This window comes from Sarcophilus harrisii, chromosome 5 (assembly GCF_902635505.1).
Source record: "Sarcophilus harrisii chromosome 5, mSarHar1.11, whole genome shotgun sequence".
NCBI classification, from domain to species: domain Eukaryota; kingdom Metazoa; phylum Chordata; class Mammalia; order Dasyuromorphia; family Dasyuridae; genus Sarcophilus; species Sarcophilus harrisii.
Window position 1 is genome coordinate 116,536,160 of NC_045430.1, and position 16,380 is coordinate 116,552,539.

The following is a 16,380-nucleotide window of genomic DNA, read 5'->3' on the forward strand; positions in this document are numbered from 1 at the left end:
ATAGTATTAGATGATATAATATAAAGTATTCCAAAACCTGAAGAGATGTGGTGTAGATAGTAGCATTTGAGTTGACTGTTGGAGTGAATTTAGTATTCTAAAAGGTAGAAATAAGGACAGAGTACATTGCAAGAATAGGGGACAGTCTATGGGCAAAAAAAGTGTGTGAGAAACAGAAAGGGGCTAAATTTGGATGAAACATAGTGAGTGTGGGGCAGCTAGATAATACAGTGAAGAGAGTACGATCCTTGGAGTTAGGAGGACCTGAGTTCAGATCTGGCCTCAGACATTTAACACTTGTGAAACTTGGACAAGTCACTTAACCCCAACTTCCTCATCAAAACACACACACACAGAAACATAGTGAGTGTGAAGAGAGCTGATATATTATGAAATTAATCTATCTAAAGTAAGATTACCAAGAGCTTTAAATGGCCAAGTGAGGAGTTTATATTTTATGCTACAGGCAATTGAAATCTAATGGCGTTTCTTGAACAAGAGAATTATATAGTACACTCTGTCCCTGAGGAACATCAATTTTGTAATTATGTCAAAGATAGATTGGATAAGAGAGAGAATGGATACAGAACAAGTAATTAGGAAGCTATGGTAATGGTCTAAGTCAGAGGTGATAAATGCCTAAATGTGTAAATGAAGGAAAATAGTTTGATATAAGAGGTATTATGGAAGTAGAATCAACAAATATTGGAGGTTAGGTAGAATGAGGAGTCAAGATGAGTCCAAAACTGGAAATATGAATGATCTGCAGAATAGTGGTGCCCCTCAATTGTAGACTGGGTTTGAGTAGAAGGTAATGAGTTCTTTGGATATGCTAGATTTCAGTACAGTTCTTTAATGTCTTAGGGCTATGACCTGCAATATTTTTCAATGTGGCCTAAACCAGATTAAAAATAGAATTGCTAAATACTTCACAAAATAAATAAAAATACAATAACATATAGATAATGTTAACATATAGTTTTCTAAGTTAATATGTAGTGCATATAGATTCTGATCTTTTAGTAATTCTTATTTCAATTGAGTTTAATACTACTTCCTGTAGATCAAAATCAAATTTTATAAAAATATAATGTATTAAAGAAAAAAAGTTCTACATAAATCCTGTTCAAATATCTATATATAAAATTAATATCAATAAAATTTCTCAACATTTTGGTCAATTTTTTAATTGCATTTTATTTTTCAGTTTTATTTGTCAAGATCTGATAGAGAACCATTTGATTCTGCTTTAATAATGTCTTACTATCCAATTATTTTAGCATTTCAGTTCATCAGATATTTAAATGCTAAACACAGGGAATACAAAACCAAAAATCAAAATAATATTTACCCACAAAGAACTTACATTCTTCTGCTAAAGAATGACATGCACACACACAAGCAAATACAAAATAAAAAATGCTATTTGTGGGTGGGGAACATTAATAACTGGGAATATCTGGACAGGTCTCAGGAAGGAGGTAAAATTCAAGGTAAGCATTAAAAGAAACTAGAATCTCTAAGATGCAAAAGTAAAGATAAAGAGACTTCCAGGCATAGGAAATAGTCTATGGCAAGGAAAAACAGTGAAAGGTAGAACATCATATAAGAGAAAGGCAAATAAAGCAATTTGATTGTAGAATTGATGAAGGAAGAATAATTGGTATTATTTTAAAAGACAAAACAGTAGTCAAACTATTATGTTCTTTAAATGCAAAACAGAGGCATTCATATTTTATCTTATAAGCAAGAGAGAAGCACTAAAGCTCCTTGACCAGTTTGGCAGACATGTAACAGCTGGATTAGAGAAGGGAGAGACCTGATTCTCAGAAGACAGGAGATTATCGTATCATGAATTTAAAGTTAGAAGAAATACTACAAATCATTTCAACCAATCTCCTAACTTTTTGGATTAGTAAAGTAAAGTCTAGGGAGGGGAAGTGACTAGACTAGACCATGCAGTTAACAAGTGATTGGACAATTTTTGATGTGACATGTTTGTTCCTCAAGGCTTTTAATATCGTTTTCTCACTGAAGAAATGGAGACTAATGATTACATTTGAGGATGAATTACTTGGGATTTCTGTTAAAATTTCATGGATTTTATATACTTGGACTTCATCTTCCCTTTCCAATGCTTCCAGGAAACATGTATGCTTTTTTTAAAGTATGGCATTCAGATGATTAGTTCTCTCTATTTTTTCCTGAGTAATAATTTTCAATTATGTCTTGACAAGCTATGCTCTCTAACTATTGTTTCTTGAATTTGCAGCAATCACAATTCTTCCAGTTTAATTTTTTCAAATGAACTTTGCCTCTTGTCTTCCATTTGGACCATTATATTTCTTAGAAAATCCACTCATTTATGAAGATCTTCCACCTGCTATTTTAAGATGCCAAGACTCATGTCATTCTTTTTAATTACTTTTTTTCTTACTGATTTTAATTGCATTTTTACACATGCCAGAAGTTTCCTATTTCTCCAATTCACACTTTGAAATTTCTTGCAAGTTCTGATTTTACTTCTGGGGATTTTGTATTTGTTACATTATTCTTTCTTTTTTAAGCTGTCTTTTTTTTTCTTTTACTCCTAAAGTATTTATTCATTGTATTCAACATTATCATGATAGATGACCTCTAAGATCATTTCCATCATTAAATCTTATCATTTTACAAAACTGGGTTATTGAATTAAAAATAATCTCAAATTTTACAATGACCTACATTCTGCCTGTATATGAAAAAAAATATCGTGCAGACAACTTAAATATTTATCTATGATCAACTAAGTTCATTCTGCATTCAAAGTTTTCATGATAATTTTTCCATAACCTGATTTACAAATGAAACTGTTAATGAAAACCTTATTCATTTGAACATGTGTTCTATTCTCTCACAAAAGTCATGCTATGTGGTAATAAATCTTTCATAAATTACAAAAATAGTGTCTTTTCATTTTTCCATTATTTTCCCCTGACGATAGCAACAATAGAAAGACTGCATAATACAATCACAAAAGCTGGTTCAGATCTTGATGAAATGCCAAATCAAAGTAGTGAAGTTTGTTCAACCTCAGCAGCAATGAATCATCTTGCACAGATTTCGTGTTTAAGGATTATGTTGAAATAAATAACTCAAATATCACTCTAAAGCCTGAGGTGTTTCTATTTGACCATTCCAGAAATTCATTTTTTAAAGATATAAGACTTTTAGATAAACCATTACTTATATCTGATGATCAAAGCATAACTCATGAAGTATATAGTAATTACAATCTCCTTGATCTTTCAGCACAATAAATTCATATATACAGGACAAAGTCTAATTACATGATCAATGTAGGTGGCCAAATCAAAGAACTCAGTATAATTCAATGTCATTAATTTCTTATTTCTATTAATCAAATTATTAACCTACATATTTTATTTGTACTAAATTATTACTTCACTGTATTGCACAGATATAATTTGAATGTTATGCAAAATAAAATAGGTCCTGTATATTCGTACACTAGTAGATGAGGTAAGGGGAAATGAAAAATATCACATTACCATAAGATCTCAGAACTGAAAGATCAAAAAAATCTTTTCTAATGTTTGTGTTTTGTTTCTACTTTTCTGTTTCTACACTTCTATTTTTAGTGAAAATTCAGAAATCATCTTACCAATCCCATATTTGAACCCAAAACAATTTTATTATATGCCAAGAAGGGATCACTCAGATATTAGTGTGTAGGTCTTCAGTGTCAAAGAACCTACTGGTTTCTGAGGAAGCCCATTTCATTTTTGAATCATACTAATTGCTTTTTAAACTTTTAATGAACAAATATCCATTTCTCTCTTTTACTGCCTCTCTTAGCAGAAGTCTCTAACAAATATACATAGTCAAACAAAACAAATGGATTGTTGCTACTTGTGCAGTATGTCCATATATCCAGATGAAATATGCCTTTGTGTAATTTCTCCCCAATGCTTCTAGTTCTGTCCTCTAGTCTCAGTAATATAAGTCTAATCCTTTCTCTATATGAAAGTCTTGTAAATACATGAAGACAACAATTATGTCCTCTTATTTAAATAAAAGATCAAGATGAAAGAGTATTAAGACACGGATTAGTTAGGAGGATATCATACCATGAATTTAGAATTGAAAAGGACCTCAAAGATCATTAATCCCCTTGTTTCTCTTTTCAGGTTATATATCTTTAGATCCCTTACCTGATCCTCTGACAAGATTTCCAATATTCTTCTATTAATATATCCCACTGTCCTAAAATTTTTCTAAAATGTGGCTCCCAAAATAAACATATCTTCATATAGTTTGAGCAGGAAGCCCATCTATCCAACTTGTGATAAAATTTGCAACTTTTTCCATATCATAACTATTAGAATATAACAAAATGCTAAAAGTAGGGTTCATATACTACCTAACTCCCTTCTCCAATGCCACAGTTAGCATTACAATTCAATTGAAGCAAAGCAATAACATCACAGTGAAAAACTTTAAAAACTGCCTTTTCTGACACTATTCTGTTTCTTACTATTTCTTAAGTTTTGTAGTATTATCTCAGTTGCACTTTTAAACCATTCGTAAGTAGATTTGGCAGCAACTAACACGGCAATGAGTGGGGAGGGATGAAAATGCAGTGAACATTCTTTCTGTGTATTTCTATTTGGCAAGAAACTTTTTGTTTTCCTAATGGAAACTCTGACACACTCAATCTGCATCTTTTCATCCATATCCAGCTCATCTTTTTGAACATTCCTAGACCTTTATTCTATCAGACTGCAAATAGGAAAGGATCCTAAAATCTTAGTCTAATTGAACTGTGATACTTTGTTGAGCTACTTGAGGGAGTTCATTGTTTCATTCTAGTTTATGATGAACTTGGAATACAAGGGAAGGGAAAAGTACGACCAGTAAATATCAGTTTTCCAACAGAACACCAAGACACTAGAAAATTTGAGTGACTTGAATGAAGAAAAAATAGAAAAGGATATGGCTGATTTATAATATTACCAAAATGGAGAAATTTTTGTTCCGACAACAGAGCAGTGACCTTATTCCATTTTCTGAATATGTATGAAATCTTGTTATATTCACTTTTCAAAATACAGCCTAAAGGACTGCTACTTGTAGGAATAAAGGGCAACACTCCTTTGATGTAAGGCAAGTTACTAGTTAATTTACTGTTAAGATTACTCTTATGTTCATGGGATTAGGAACACCTGAAGCAAAAAAATAATAATCTTTTCTTTTTCCTATTACAAGAATTTTGGATCCAAAAAAAACCCCTTATATTTGAAAGAGTAATAGTAAAGCTCTGCTTGGGTTACTAATGCCTATGAAAAAGGTACCTTTTAGAAAATCTGAATCTTGACTTATCTATCATCAATTTGGCCAAAGTAATCCTGGAAAGATGATTAGTTCTGGAACCAGAAGCCAGAGTTCAAAACCAGGTTCCTGCCAGATGTTTTATCTTTGACAAACTACCTAATCTCACTAAGCCTCAGTTTCTCCATTTGTAAGATGATTTTTATATTTGTGCTACTTAATGCAGAGGGTCACTGTGAAAAAAGCAAACCTTAGAACTCCATATAAATGTCAGTAATCATTATTATCTGTTTCTTTCAAGCTACTCAGAGTCTCTAGAGCTTTGAGGTTTTCTTGGAAAGCTAATATCCACTGATTAGTAACTATTTGGAAGGATAGCCTTCTTTCTGGTAAATATATTTCTCTTTTTGTTGAACAAAGAAGTTCTGAATGTAGTGTTGCTTTGTCATTAGCATGGTTATCATATATCAGTGATAAGTGATTGGAATGAAAAAATAATACCTAGAGCTTGTTTTGAATACCAAATTTTAAAACCTGCACACTTTGACAGGGAAAGTTTCCTGCTATGGAAAGTTTACATATTACATGAAAGTATATATATATATATATATATATATATATATATAAACTCAACTTTATGTGTCATAGAATTTTTGCTTCTATCTAAAAGTTGTAGTATATCTACTTTACTACAACTTTTAGATAGAAGATATACTACAACTTTTAGATAGAAGCAAAAATTCTATGATACATAAAGTTGAGTTTAACTTTATATTTTGGATCCAATTTTGCTTTCATTATTCAAGGGAAATATAATTATAGAAATCAATATTATATTAATATGTGGATGTTTAAAGCCTTTTCTGATTTCACATAAATAAACAGCTCTATTCCTGCACATAGTAAATGCTTAAAATTCTATAAAAGGCAAGGAATATGGTTAGACAGGTAAGAGAGACAATGACCTTGTTTCATGGTCTTATTTTTATCTACATTTGAAAGAGAAGAGATTTTGAAGTTAAAAAATATTGGAAATCATGACTCTCAGAGCTGCTTGGCAACCACTAGACAAGTAACCCCTACATGAATAATGACTAGTCTTCCGAAAACAAAATCAGGAAAAATAAGCTATAATATGGTCTTTAAAAAAAAACCAAACCCAGTAACTGAGAATCCAAGTAAAAGAATAAGCTTGAGGGTATTAGTTAGGTGGAAGGACCAGGCCACTTTTCCTGTGTAAAGTCTACTAGCCAAAAAGAGATAGACCACTCTATAAAGGGAAAAAGTTGAAAAGGATCTTTGTTTATTTGTTTTGGAATTGCTTTTTTTTTCATGACTAACAAAGGGAGCTGCTTCTCTTAAATAAATAAAAAAAAAGGCTGGAAAAACCTTACTAAAAGAACATGGCAGAGCCTCTTCTTATGAAAAAGAAATGGCATTATAGTTGAAGACTTAAGCTGAATCTAGAAACTGGAAACAGAGGGAACCTGCACAGAGGCATATCCAGTGGATGTTATTCCTGGATGCATTTGTCCCCCAGTGAGGAAGCAGCTTTGCAGAAAAGTGACTTTTTAGGTAAGCAGGATTCAGTGGAATAGGGTCTAGAATAGTAGCTTCCAAAGACTCTAGAAGAGATCAGTTGGTAGCAGGCACAATGGAAGCAATATAATGATATCACCAGAAGACATCAAAATTCCTGCAGAATTGGAACAGGTGTTCCCTACATGTTTGTCTCCATGAATCTTTGTGTGCCTTTACTTCCCTCTGATGGCATATGTGTTGGTGGAAGAAAAGGGCTCATGGTTATGGGAGCAGATATTTTATTGCTACTTTTCTTATTATTCCATCTCACTAAATGACTTAGATTGGATCCAACTGTATCTTTTGACTTACTGGTAAAAGTAAACTTATTAGTGGGAGCTTTGGACTTAATGAATATGGAAGTAAAGAGTGCCTTTAGCTTGAAATCATCTTTGGGGAGCTCACATTAGGAATCAGGAGATTTTCCTAGATGCTATAAAAATAATATATCAAAATAGGAATATCCAAAAATTGATTTAAATATTTTAGATTATTTAAAAGATTTAAAATTCTATAACCATTTCTGCTCTTGGTTTTATTGACATTCAAAACAGAAAATTCTAGCAAACAGTTGAGGACTTGAACTCATCCCTGATACTAAAGAAAAAGTATAAATGCCCTAAATGATTTATTTTTTATGTTTACACTTTTCTAATTTAATGAAGACATTTTTATACATATATGATTTATCTTATTTGAAACATTTTAGAGCTTGGTGCAGTGAAAAGAGTGGCAAACATAGAATCAGAGAACCAAAACTTTTTAGGATAATTATATTTACATTAGGACATGATTTCCCATCTATCTCACTATTTTGGTTGCAGCTCTTCCCTCTTTCTGTTTGAGTTCAAGTTTGTCAATTTCCCTTTTAAATTGTGGGTCCCACAAACGAAAACAATATTTCAGATGCAGTCTGACTAGAGCAAAAAACTACAAAGTTTTCACCCACCTTTTCCTGGAGATTAGGTCTACTTAAAGGCAGCCCTGAAAGCCAATTAGCATATTTTGTTGTGGTTGCCATTGTAAAAGTGTTTAATTATATTATGTTTAGAGTTCACTAAATTCCCATATGTTTTTCAATAACATTGAATAGTGTGTAATAATAAGAATGATAACAATGATAATAAAGATGCATATTCATTGGATATGTAGGTTCTCTCTGCTTCCAGTTTCTGGCTTCAGCTTAAATCTTCAATTATAATGCTGTTCCTTCCTCATAAGAAGAGTAGACTTTGCCATTTTCTTTTAGTTAGGGTTTTTCTAGTCTTTTTTTAAAAAAAAAATTTATATAGTATTCTAAGATTTTTAATGCACTTAAACTATAAGATTATAAACAAAAATAAATAGCCATATTTAATAAAATGAAAAGATAAATGGCAAAGTTTTACAGTAGGTCTTGGAGTCAGAACTGGCATCAAATGCTATTTCATACACTTACTCGCAGAATAATTCTGAGTTAAGTCTTGTAACCTCTCAGTACTCCACATTGGTGGAACAAAATTTCCAAATGGGCAATTATTTATGCTGATAAAATCACAGATTTGTACCAACTCCCCCCAAAATACTGTTTCATAGAAGGTGGTGTCTTGCCACATTTTATGCCTGTTCCATTCATTTTCTGAATCTAAATATATACTTTAGTTTTGTCTTTATTAAATTTCATCTAATTAAATTAGACTCAAAATTTTAGATTTGGTGATCATTTTGGGTACTGATACTGTCATCCAACATATTAGCTGTCCTGCCAAACTTTGAGGTATTTTCATATTGATAATTATGCCAGAAGTATCTTCATCTATCATTGATTTAAAAAATATTAAACAGCATTCAGCCAGTTCTCCTTCCTGGTTCTTCAACATTGCATAGAGTTAATATGTACTGGTATTCTGAAAGTTTAGTGGTACTTAAACCTCCTTTTGGTTTGGTAAAGACTATACCTGTAGCACCCAGTTATTTCAGGAACATCAAATGATAATCAGCAAAGTCACTGTTTGTCATGATTTTTGTATATAAGAATTGTTTTTATGTGGCATATATTGTGTGCTCCATAATGATATGTTTATTATTTTGATAAAATTCTCTATTTAGTATTTCAAGAATATATTTACAAACCGAAAAGCTCGAATGGTGGTGAGGCCTTCAGCAGTTTCTGAAAAGTGACAAAGCAGAGGGAGCTGAGTACTGTCATCAAGCTCCTGGAGATCCCTAAAAAGGGAGGAAAAAAACAAAAATAAAGAAAAGAAACTATTAGGATGTCAAAGGCATAAGTGTACATTCTATGATAAAATCATCAATATACTCATCTATATCAGATATGAGACCAGATATGAAATAGAATCATAGCTTGAGAGCTGTAAGGAAACTCAGCAACCAGGTAGTTCAATTCCCTCTTTTTAAAACTAAGAAATTAAAACTAAGAGAGATGAAATTACAAAGGTCAACCAAGTATTAAATAGCAAAGTCAAAATTCAAATCCAGGTCTCCTGGCTCAACATCCAATCTTCTTTCTTATCCAGTATATACTTTTAGTCATTCTCTTATTAGACTCTTACTAAAGTTTCATTAAAGTATACATTCACATTCTTTTTACAAATGAAAAGATATTAGCTATAGAATAGATAATGAAATTAATACCATGTGTTTCAAAAACCACGATCTCACTGTTCCCATTCTTTGATTCTCTTATGAGTATCTTATATAACAGAATTTTAGGCATATGATTGGTATATTATATAGCAACTAAGTGATGAATTCAATAATAGCATCTTTGGAGATGAATTTGAGACCTTCTTGGCAACCAGTACAACATGACAAATAGTATAAACCCCTGACTTACCCAATTTTGAAAAAAATAAGTTCATATTCCCTAAAGATAGTACATGAAGGTAAAGATTAAACATTAAAAAAGAGAGCCTTTCTTACTTGCATAACATATATTGTATTTAATCTTATCAAGTACCATTCGTCTGAAATTCACTATCTTCATTTGGTCTCAGGATGATCTCATGGAATAGCATCTAACAATTGGTTTTGTTCCTGGGGTCTACTCTGGTAAGAAGGTACCCTTTAAAGACTGGTATGGCCCCTAATCAGTGTCTTATGGGGAAGACTAAAAAGACTTTACCACACATACATACACTTGCTTTATTAAAGGCTCTTCAGTTATGTACTGCTTATATAGGAGTCACGTAAATGACTTCCAGACCTATATTTCCTAGTTTTATTTTCTCTCCTGAGCTCTAGTAATGCATTATCATGACTTGGCATTTGCAAATGGATGTTCCCTAAGCATTTCAAAATTTATATACTTAAAACAGAACTCATTATCTTTTTTCTCACAATCATTTCCTCTTCCTAACTTCCCTATTTCACCCAGATTTGCAATCTCAGATTTTCCCTCAACTCTTCCCTCTTTCATCTCCCCACTATATATTATCAGTTCCTCAGTTTTATTGAATTCACCTCTCCAAACAACATTAGCATTTGGCTCCTTTCAACATTATAAAAACCTTCAGGAGTTCAAACTTGAACTATTGCAATAGTTCCATATCTCCAGGCTTTCTTTTCAACATGTCATCTTCCACATAGTTTCCAAATTAATATCTCAAATGTGATGATGTCACTTCCCTGATCAAGAAGCTTCAATGGTCTCCTATTGCTTCTAGAATAAAATAAAACGTTCTTCATGCACTTTAGCTGTTAACTAAAGTAGTAAACTTATTGTTCCCTGCATCATTGCATCTCTTGATCCCTTGCACATTCTGTATTCCATGCCTAAAAGACATTCCTTCTTCACCACAGCTTCTCTGAATCCTTAGCTTCCTTCCAAACTCAGCTCCAGAGTCACTTCATACACAGACTATTCAGATTCTACCAGCTGCTATCACTAACTCTCATGCTTAGAAATTATTTTATGTTTATTTTATCTAGATTTTGTATGTCCTTGTCTGTGTTAGTGTTGCTTGCTCCCTAATAAAATTTAATTTTGTGGAAGACAGAACATATTTCATTTTAGGTACCTACTATGTGGTAGTAGTAGGTGTTTATTAAAATCAGAAGAATAAGATACATCAAAGATTTTAAAATATATTTTTATAATTATACTGTGATTTATCTTATCTGTGCAAATATACACTAAATACAAATAAGTACATGCAGATATTACAATTTTGTCTTGAAATAAAAATTTTCATCCTACTAGTTCTAGTATGTAGAAATGGCAGTTTGGTCCTTTGAGGTATTCTTAAATTCAGATCTAAGTAAATCTTTTTTGTACTGTTCACTCATTTTCAAAGATAATAGTTTCATTTTTTACAAATGTAAATACATAATTACAATTTAAACAAATATTTTCTAGCAATATCTTATTTCCTTTTTCTCTTTACAAATGACAGAGCTTCACCCAAATATTGCTAAAGGACCAGGCTGGCATAATAAACTACGTTATATGTGCATGATGGGACTAATCACTGAATCTTAGTAGTGTCTCTAACACAGTGAGAAAGCAAATAAAATACTCATGGGAAATTTTCAATTGTAAAGAATGATGATGATGATAGAGATGACAACGACTAATTTGAATGTGACACAAACACTTTACCTAGACTATCTCAAATATCTTATTTTCCTGAGCAAGGAATAATAGCAAGAACACCAGAAATAGAAAGAGTGAGGTTAACAGTTATGTTTTTTGATACAGATTATGCCCAATGACATAGATTAAAGTCTTCTGGTGAGAGTGAAGTCTCCATACTATATAGGAAAACTTTACAAACAAAACATATTTGATTTGATTATTTGACCAATTTTAATATGGATTATCAAAATAATAATGAACCTCAAAAAAAGGAAGCAACAATTACAGAGCCAGAATGGTTTCCTCAAGAGCAAGTCAAGCCAGAATAATTTTATTTATTTCCATTTTTGTTGTTTTGAAAGGGTTACTAAATATATAACCATAAAAATGCTATAAATATAGTTCAACAATTTTTTGGCAAAAACATTTGGTACAATTTGTCATTCTGTTCTTATGCAGGGGGATTGGGGAATGGAGAGATGAGGATTGAACAACAGAATTAGGTGGGTTTTGTTGTTTGGTAGTTTTAAAGATACTGTAATATTTATCATTTCTTCCTCACTTTACAGATAAGAAAGCTTAGAAAAACAAAATTAAATGACTTGGTCAGGGTCATATAGGTAGTAAGTGATTGAGCCAGATTTACATCTTGGGAAGATGAGTCTTCCTAACTCTAGATATGGCAATCTATCCACTCTGCCACCTAGCTGCCCCATCTCTTCATTAGAACTATCTAAATAAAGGTTGCACGACCGTTTTTTCCCAAAGCTGACATAAATGTTAGTTTAGAAGATCTTCAAAGTCTCTTCTAATTCTAATTTGGTTCTAATATAGAGTAGAATTCTGTGAGTAAAAAGGCTATTCATCTGAAATTCTAAAAATTTATCTCATTCTATGATAGCCCTATTTATAGATTGATGAAACAGTAACACAAGCTTTTATTTTCACATGAACTAAATAAAAATATTCTAATTTAGAATTATGGATCTCCAATGATTCTAAATATATTTATTTATTTGATATTTATAACTATAGTAAAATAAATTTTCTCAGGGAGTCTACTCAATATGCATGGGAGCTTCCTTGTTTTCTTACAATTTCATGCTAATAACAAGGAAGTATATAAGTAAGATTTATTGAGTACTGCTATATCCATTTTATTGCTATGCCTTAAATTATACCAGGAAGTATAGTACATTTTATCATTCCTGGATTTCAGACACGATCACATTCAGAAAATAATCTGGGCAGTTGAAATTGCTGTATGAACTAAAGGAATTGATGGAAATTATAAAATTCAGTGCATTTGTCCATATAATTCCTGAATTATAATATTTTTGAGTGGTTGGGTTTTTTTTTTGTTTTTTTGTTTTTTTTTTTTGGTGAGGCAACTGGGGTTAAGTGACTTGCCCAGAGGAACATAGCTAATAAGTGTTAGGTTTCTAAATCTGGATTTGAACTCAGGTCCTCCTGACTTCAGGGCTGGTACTCTATCTACTGAACCATCGAGCTGTCTTGGTCTATAAACAAGTATTTATTTCATAGCTACTTTATGCCCATCACTATTAATCTCTATAACCAATTATACATTTAATACTGATTATAAAGTGAAAATTTGGGGGGTTAATTAAACATTTATTACATGTTAAAGACTATATACTTATCTAGAAGAAATGTACTTTTAATCACTTGGGGAAGATAGATTTTGATAGTTTGAAGAAATAGCTTTTTGGGGGGCAATACTCAAACCTTGTTTTATTTACTTACTTGGAGGCCACACGGAAGTATTTCTGAATGAAGTAAAAGGCAATTCCAAGAGGTACAAGAGCAACCAGGAATACAGGGGTCGCATATGAGATCATCCCAATGGCAGACAGGCAGAGTAAAGTTGAGCGGGTTAAAGACTCCAGAGTAGGAGGGATGTGCTATTCAGAACATAATTTGAGAAAAAAAATATCCTAGGTCAAATTAAACACATTATTATGTAAAAGTAAGTCACTGTATTTTTAGAGACAGTAGACAACTTATTTTCAGTTTCAGTGGGACCATAATTAGATAGCAGCTATACGATATCTGAGTTTACAATATCTGAGCTGTGTAGAATTTTCCAGTAGAATATACTGGAATATTTATCATTTCTTCCTCACTTTAAAGATAAGAAAGCTTAGGAAAACAAAATCAAATGACTTGGTCATTTGATCAATTGTGTGGGGGCCCTTCATAGCTTGAATCTTGAACTATTAGGAGAGTAAGGGCAAGACTTTCCAGTCACCCTATTTCATGCTAATATTTTCCTCTTGGTCTTGGACTCAACCCCCTTTACCCTCCTCAGGAAAGTCCTAATGATTCTAGACTAAACAGAATATTTCTGGTATTCTATTTCTCTTCTGACATTGAAATATCAGGATAATCTTTGGATGGTCAGACTTGAGAACTTCCAGGAAAGATCAATGGCCTTTTTGTTCATGATATACATGCTTAGGATGTATTCACATCTTTCTAATGTATGAACCTTTAGGAATGCATTAATTCCCTCATCCTAATAACACTTATTAAGCTTTATTACAGGCAAGATTTTGTATTAGGTATGGATCTGCAGAGATGTAGTCTCTGACCTCAAGGTGCTATTGTTTTTGGAAAGGAGGGATAAAGCATGCACAATTAAGGAAATCTAAGGAGAGAAAATTGTACAGGGTCACCATCCTTCCATGGAGGAAGTACTGGAACATAAATTTAGTGAGAGATTAAATATCAAAATCTTACTTAAAAGAAGACACAACAATGTACATGCTTACCTGGTCAATAATATTTGTGTCAGCTGAAAAACGATTTAGGATCAGCCCCAAGGGTGTTGTATCAAAGAACCTATGGAATAATCACACTTAAAATTACATATTTAAAAGATGAAAGGTTAGGCTTTTCTTGCTGTCTTGGTATGGCTATCAGACTTTTGTGGTGATATCTAGTATTAATCCCATGGAACTACAGAAAGCCTTTCCCACTACGCTACAAAAATAAATATAATAAAAATTTTCTGTTTTGGTGAAATGACTATTTCTGTACCTGATTGGTCCAAGAATGATCTTATTGAGGAGGTTGTGGTGAAGATTTTTGGCAGCTGTGAGGCCCATCCATTCTACAGTAAGAGATGTAACAAGGCAAAGGAAAATACCTGTTCCACAAAGGATAGTAAATCCAGCCACATAATAAGACTAAAGAGGAGAAAATAACCAAAAAGCAGACATTCATCACCAGAAACAAAATAAGATTCCTATTAGTAAAAATTGCAAGTCAGAAACACATAAGATATGTCTAAATTTTCAGTGACTTGGTGAGTTGTCAAAAACACTTCCAAAGTATTTGCAATGTCCCCTTCCTCATCACTTCTTTAATCACAGCTCTAGTTTTTACCTTGCCCTTCCTGGGTTTTTCTAAAGAAAAACTGTGCTTTCTAAAGGAAAACTGACTTGTGAATTTTTCTAAAGTTTCAAAATGGTTCTTCCCAGATATTATTCTATACTAAATATCTGATATATGAAATAATTTCATCATATTTTTCTGTCTATTCTAGTACCTACTAGAAAACATAATAAACACCACACAGAGTAGATGTTTAATAAATGCTTATTGAATGATCTAGTCAACCTAAGGACTGACAATAAATCAAAGTAGGGAAGTTCAAATAACACAGCACTAGAGTTTAGAATCAGAAAACTAGAGTTCAGAGTCAGGCACTATTATTATTCCTTATCTTGGATAAGTAATCAAATCTTACTAAGCCTCTCTTATCTAATCTAAAACATGAGAAGATTAGATTAATGATCTCTTCTCATTCTTAAAATGATGACATTTTGCTTTTTAAAAAAAATCTTTCCTTTTAATCAGGAAAAGTGCTAGGTCTCATTTGAGACCACTTGATGGGTGACTAAAGCAGTACTTGCACAGTATTTGGTATTTCCCATGCACTTTCTATAACTTTAGCTTTTTCTTACTACTCTAATGCATAAAATAGCTAATAATAACATATCTTAATCTAACTGAGCCCATAATGCTATAATCCATAATAAATCCAGTTTTAGATATTACTAATATCTATTTTTTAAGCTTCTTAAGCCCTAGAAAGTAGAAATCATCCCCCAGTATGTATTCATTTCTATCTCAATGCTGCAGTCCACAAATTAAAACTAAGACAATTTTTCTAATAGGATTTTTCTGAATAATTATAATTTTCTGTTATTCCTCTTGGTCATATTTAGTTATCATCACACTTAGAGCTGAAAGTGATTTTAAAGATCACCAAAAGTACTATTGTTGACTAAGCCAAGATTTCACTGCTTTGTATATTGTTCAGAGTTAACAAACTATTTTTCAAAAAGGATCCATGATTTCTTCAGCAGAGAGATCTTGCAATATCAAAGCAGATTAAATCCTAATAATGACTTAGTAGATTGAGTCCTAGTAATTTGTAATGTCACATAGGATTTATGTATCTTGTACAAAATCATGCAATTATCATATCAGAGGCAAGATATGAAGCCAAGTTTTATCTACTCTCTAACCATTAAATCACACTAATTCCACAGCAAAGAAAAATTGGCTAGAACATCAAGGCATGGGTTTAAATTTAAGGAGATTCTAATTTTCTATAATTTCAATTGGTACTGGCTTTTGTTAAGCTATTAGCTGACAAAATTTTAATTTTTACTATGTAATTTACATTTAAGCCAATTTTCAAAGAACACATATAAAACAGGCAAGAGAAAACCTCTCAAATATATTAAATTTAATATTTAATATAAGGCAGTTGTTAGTGAGATAAGAGGATGGGTGAATTAAAAAAATACAAAGCATATCTCCCTCCTACATTATTAATCAATATTATTAAATGATTA

At 31.9% G+C, this 16,380-nt stretch overlaps 1 protein-coding gene across 2 annotated transcripts in view; it reads right to left on the reverse strand.

Annotated features, from left to right (window-relative positions):
• Positions 1 to 16,380, reverse strand: part of ABCC9 (ATP binding cassette subfamily C member 9) — a 184,178-nt gene that overhangs the window by 44,694 nt on the left and 123,104 nt on the right. For both annotated transcript variants that reach the window (XM_023504489.2, XM_023504488.2), the window contains 4 exons: positions 14,552 to 14,700; positions 14,284 to 14,353; positions 13,256 to 13,413; positions 9,025 to 9,117 (listed from right to left, as the gene is read on the reverse strand). In XM_023504489.2, the coding sequence (XP_023360257.1) occupies positions 9,025 to 9,117; positions 13,256 to 13,413; positions 14,284 to 14,353; positions 14,552 to 14,700 (470 nt within the window). The remainder of the gene's footprint in view (positions 1 to 9,024; positions 9,118 to 13,255; positions 13,414 to 14,283; positions 14,354 to 14,551; positions 14,701 to 16,380) is intronic.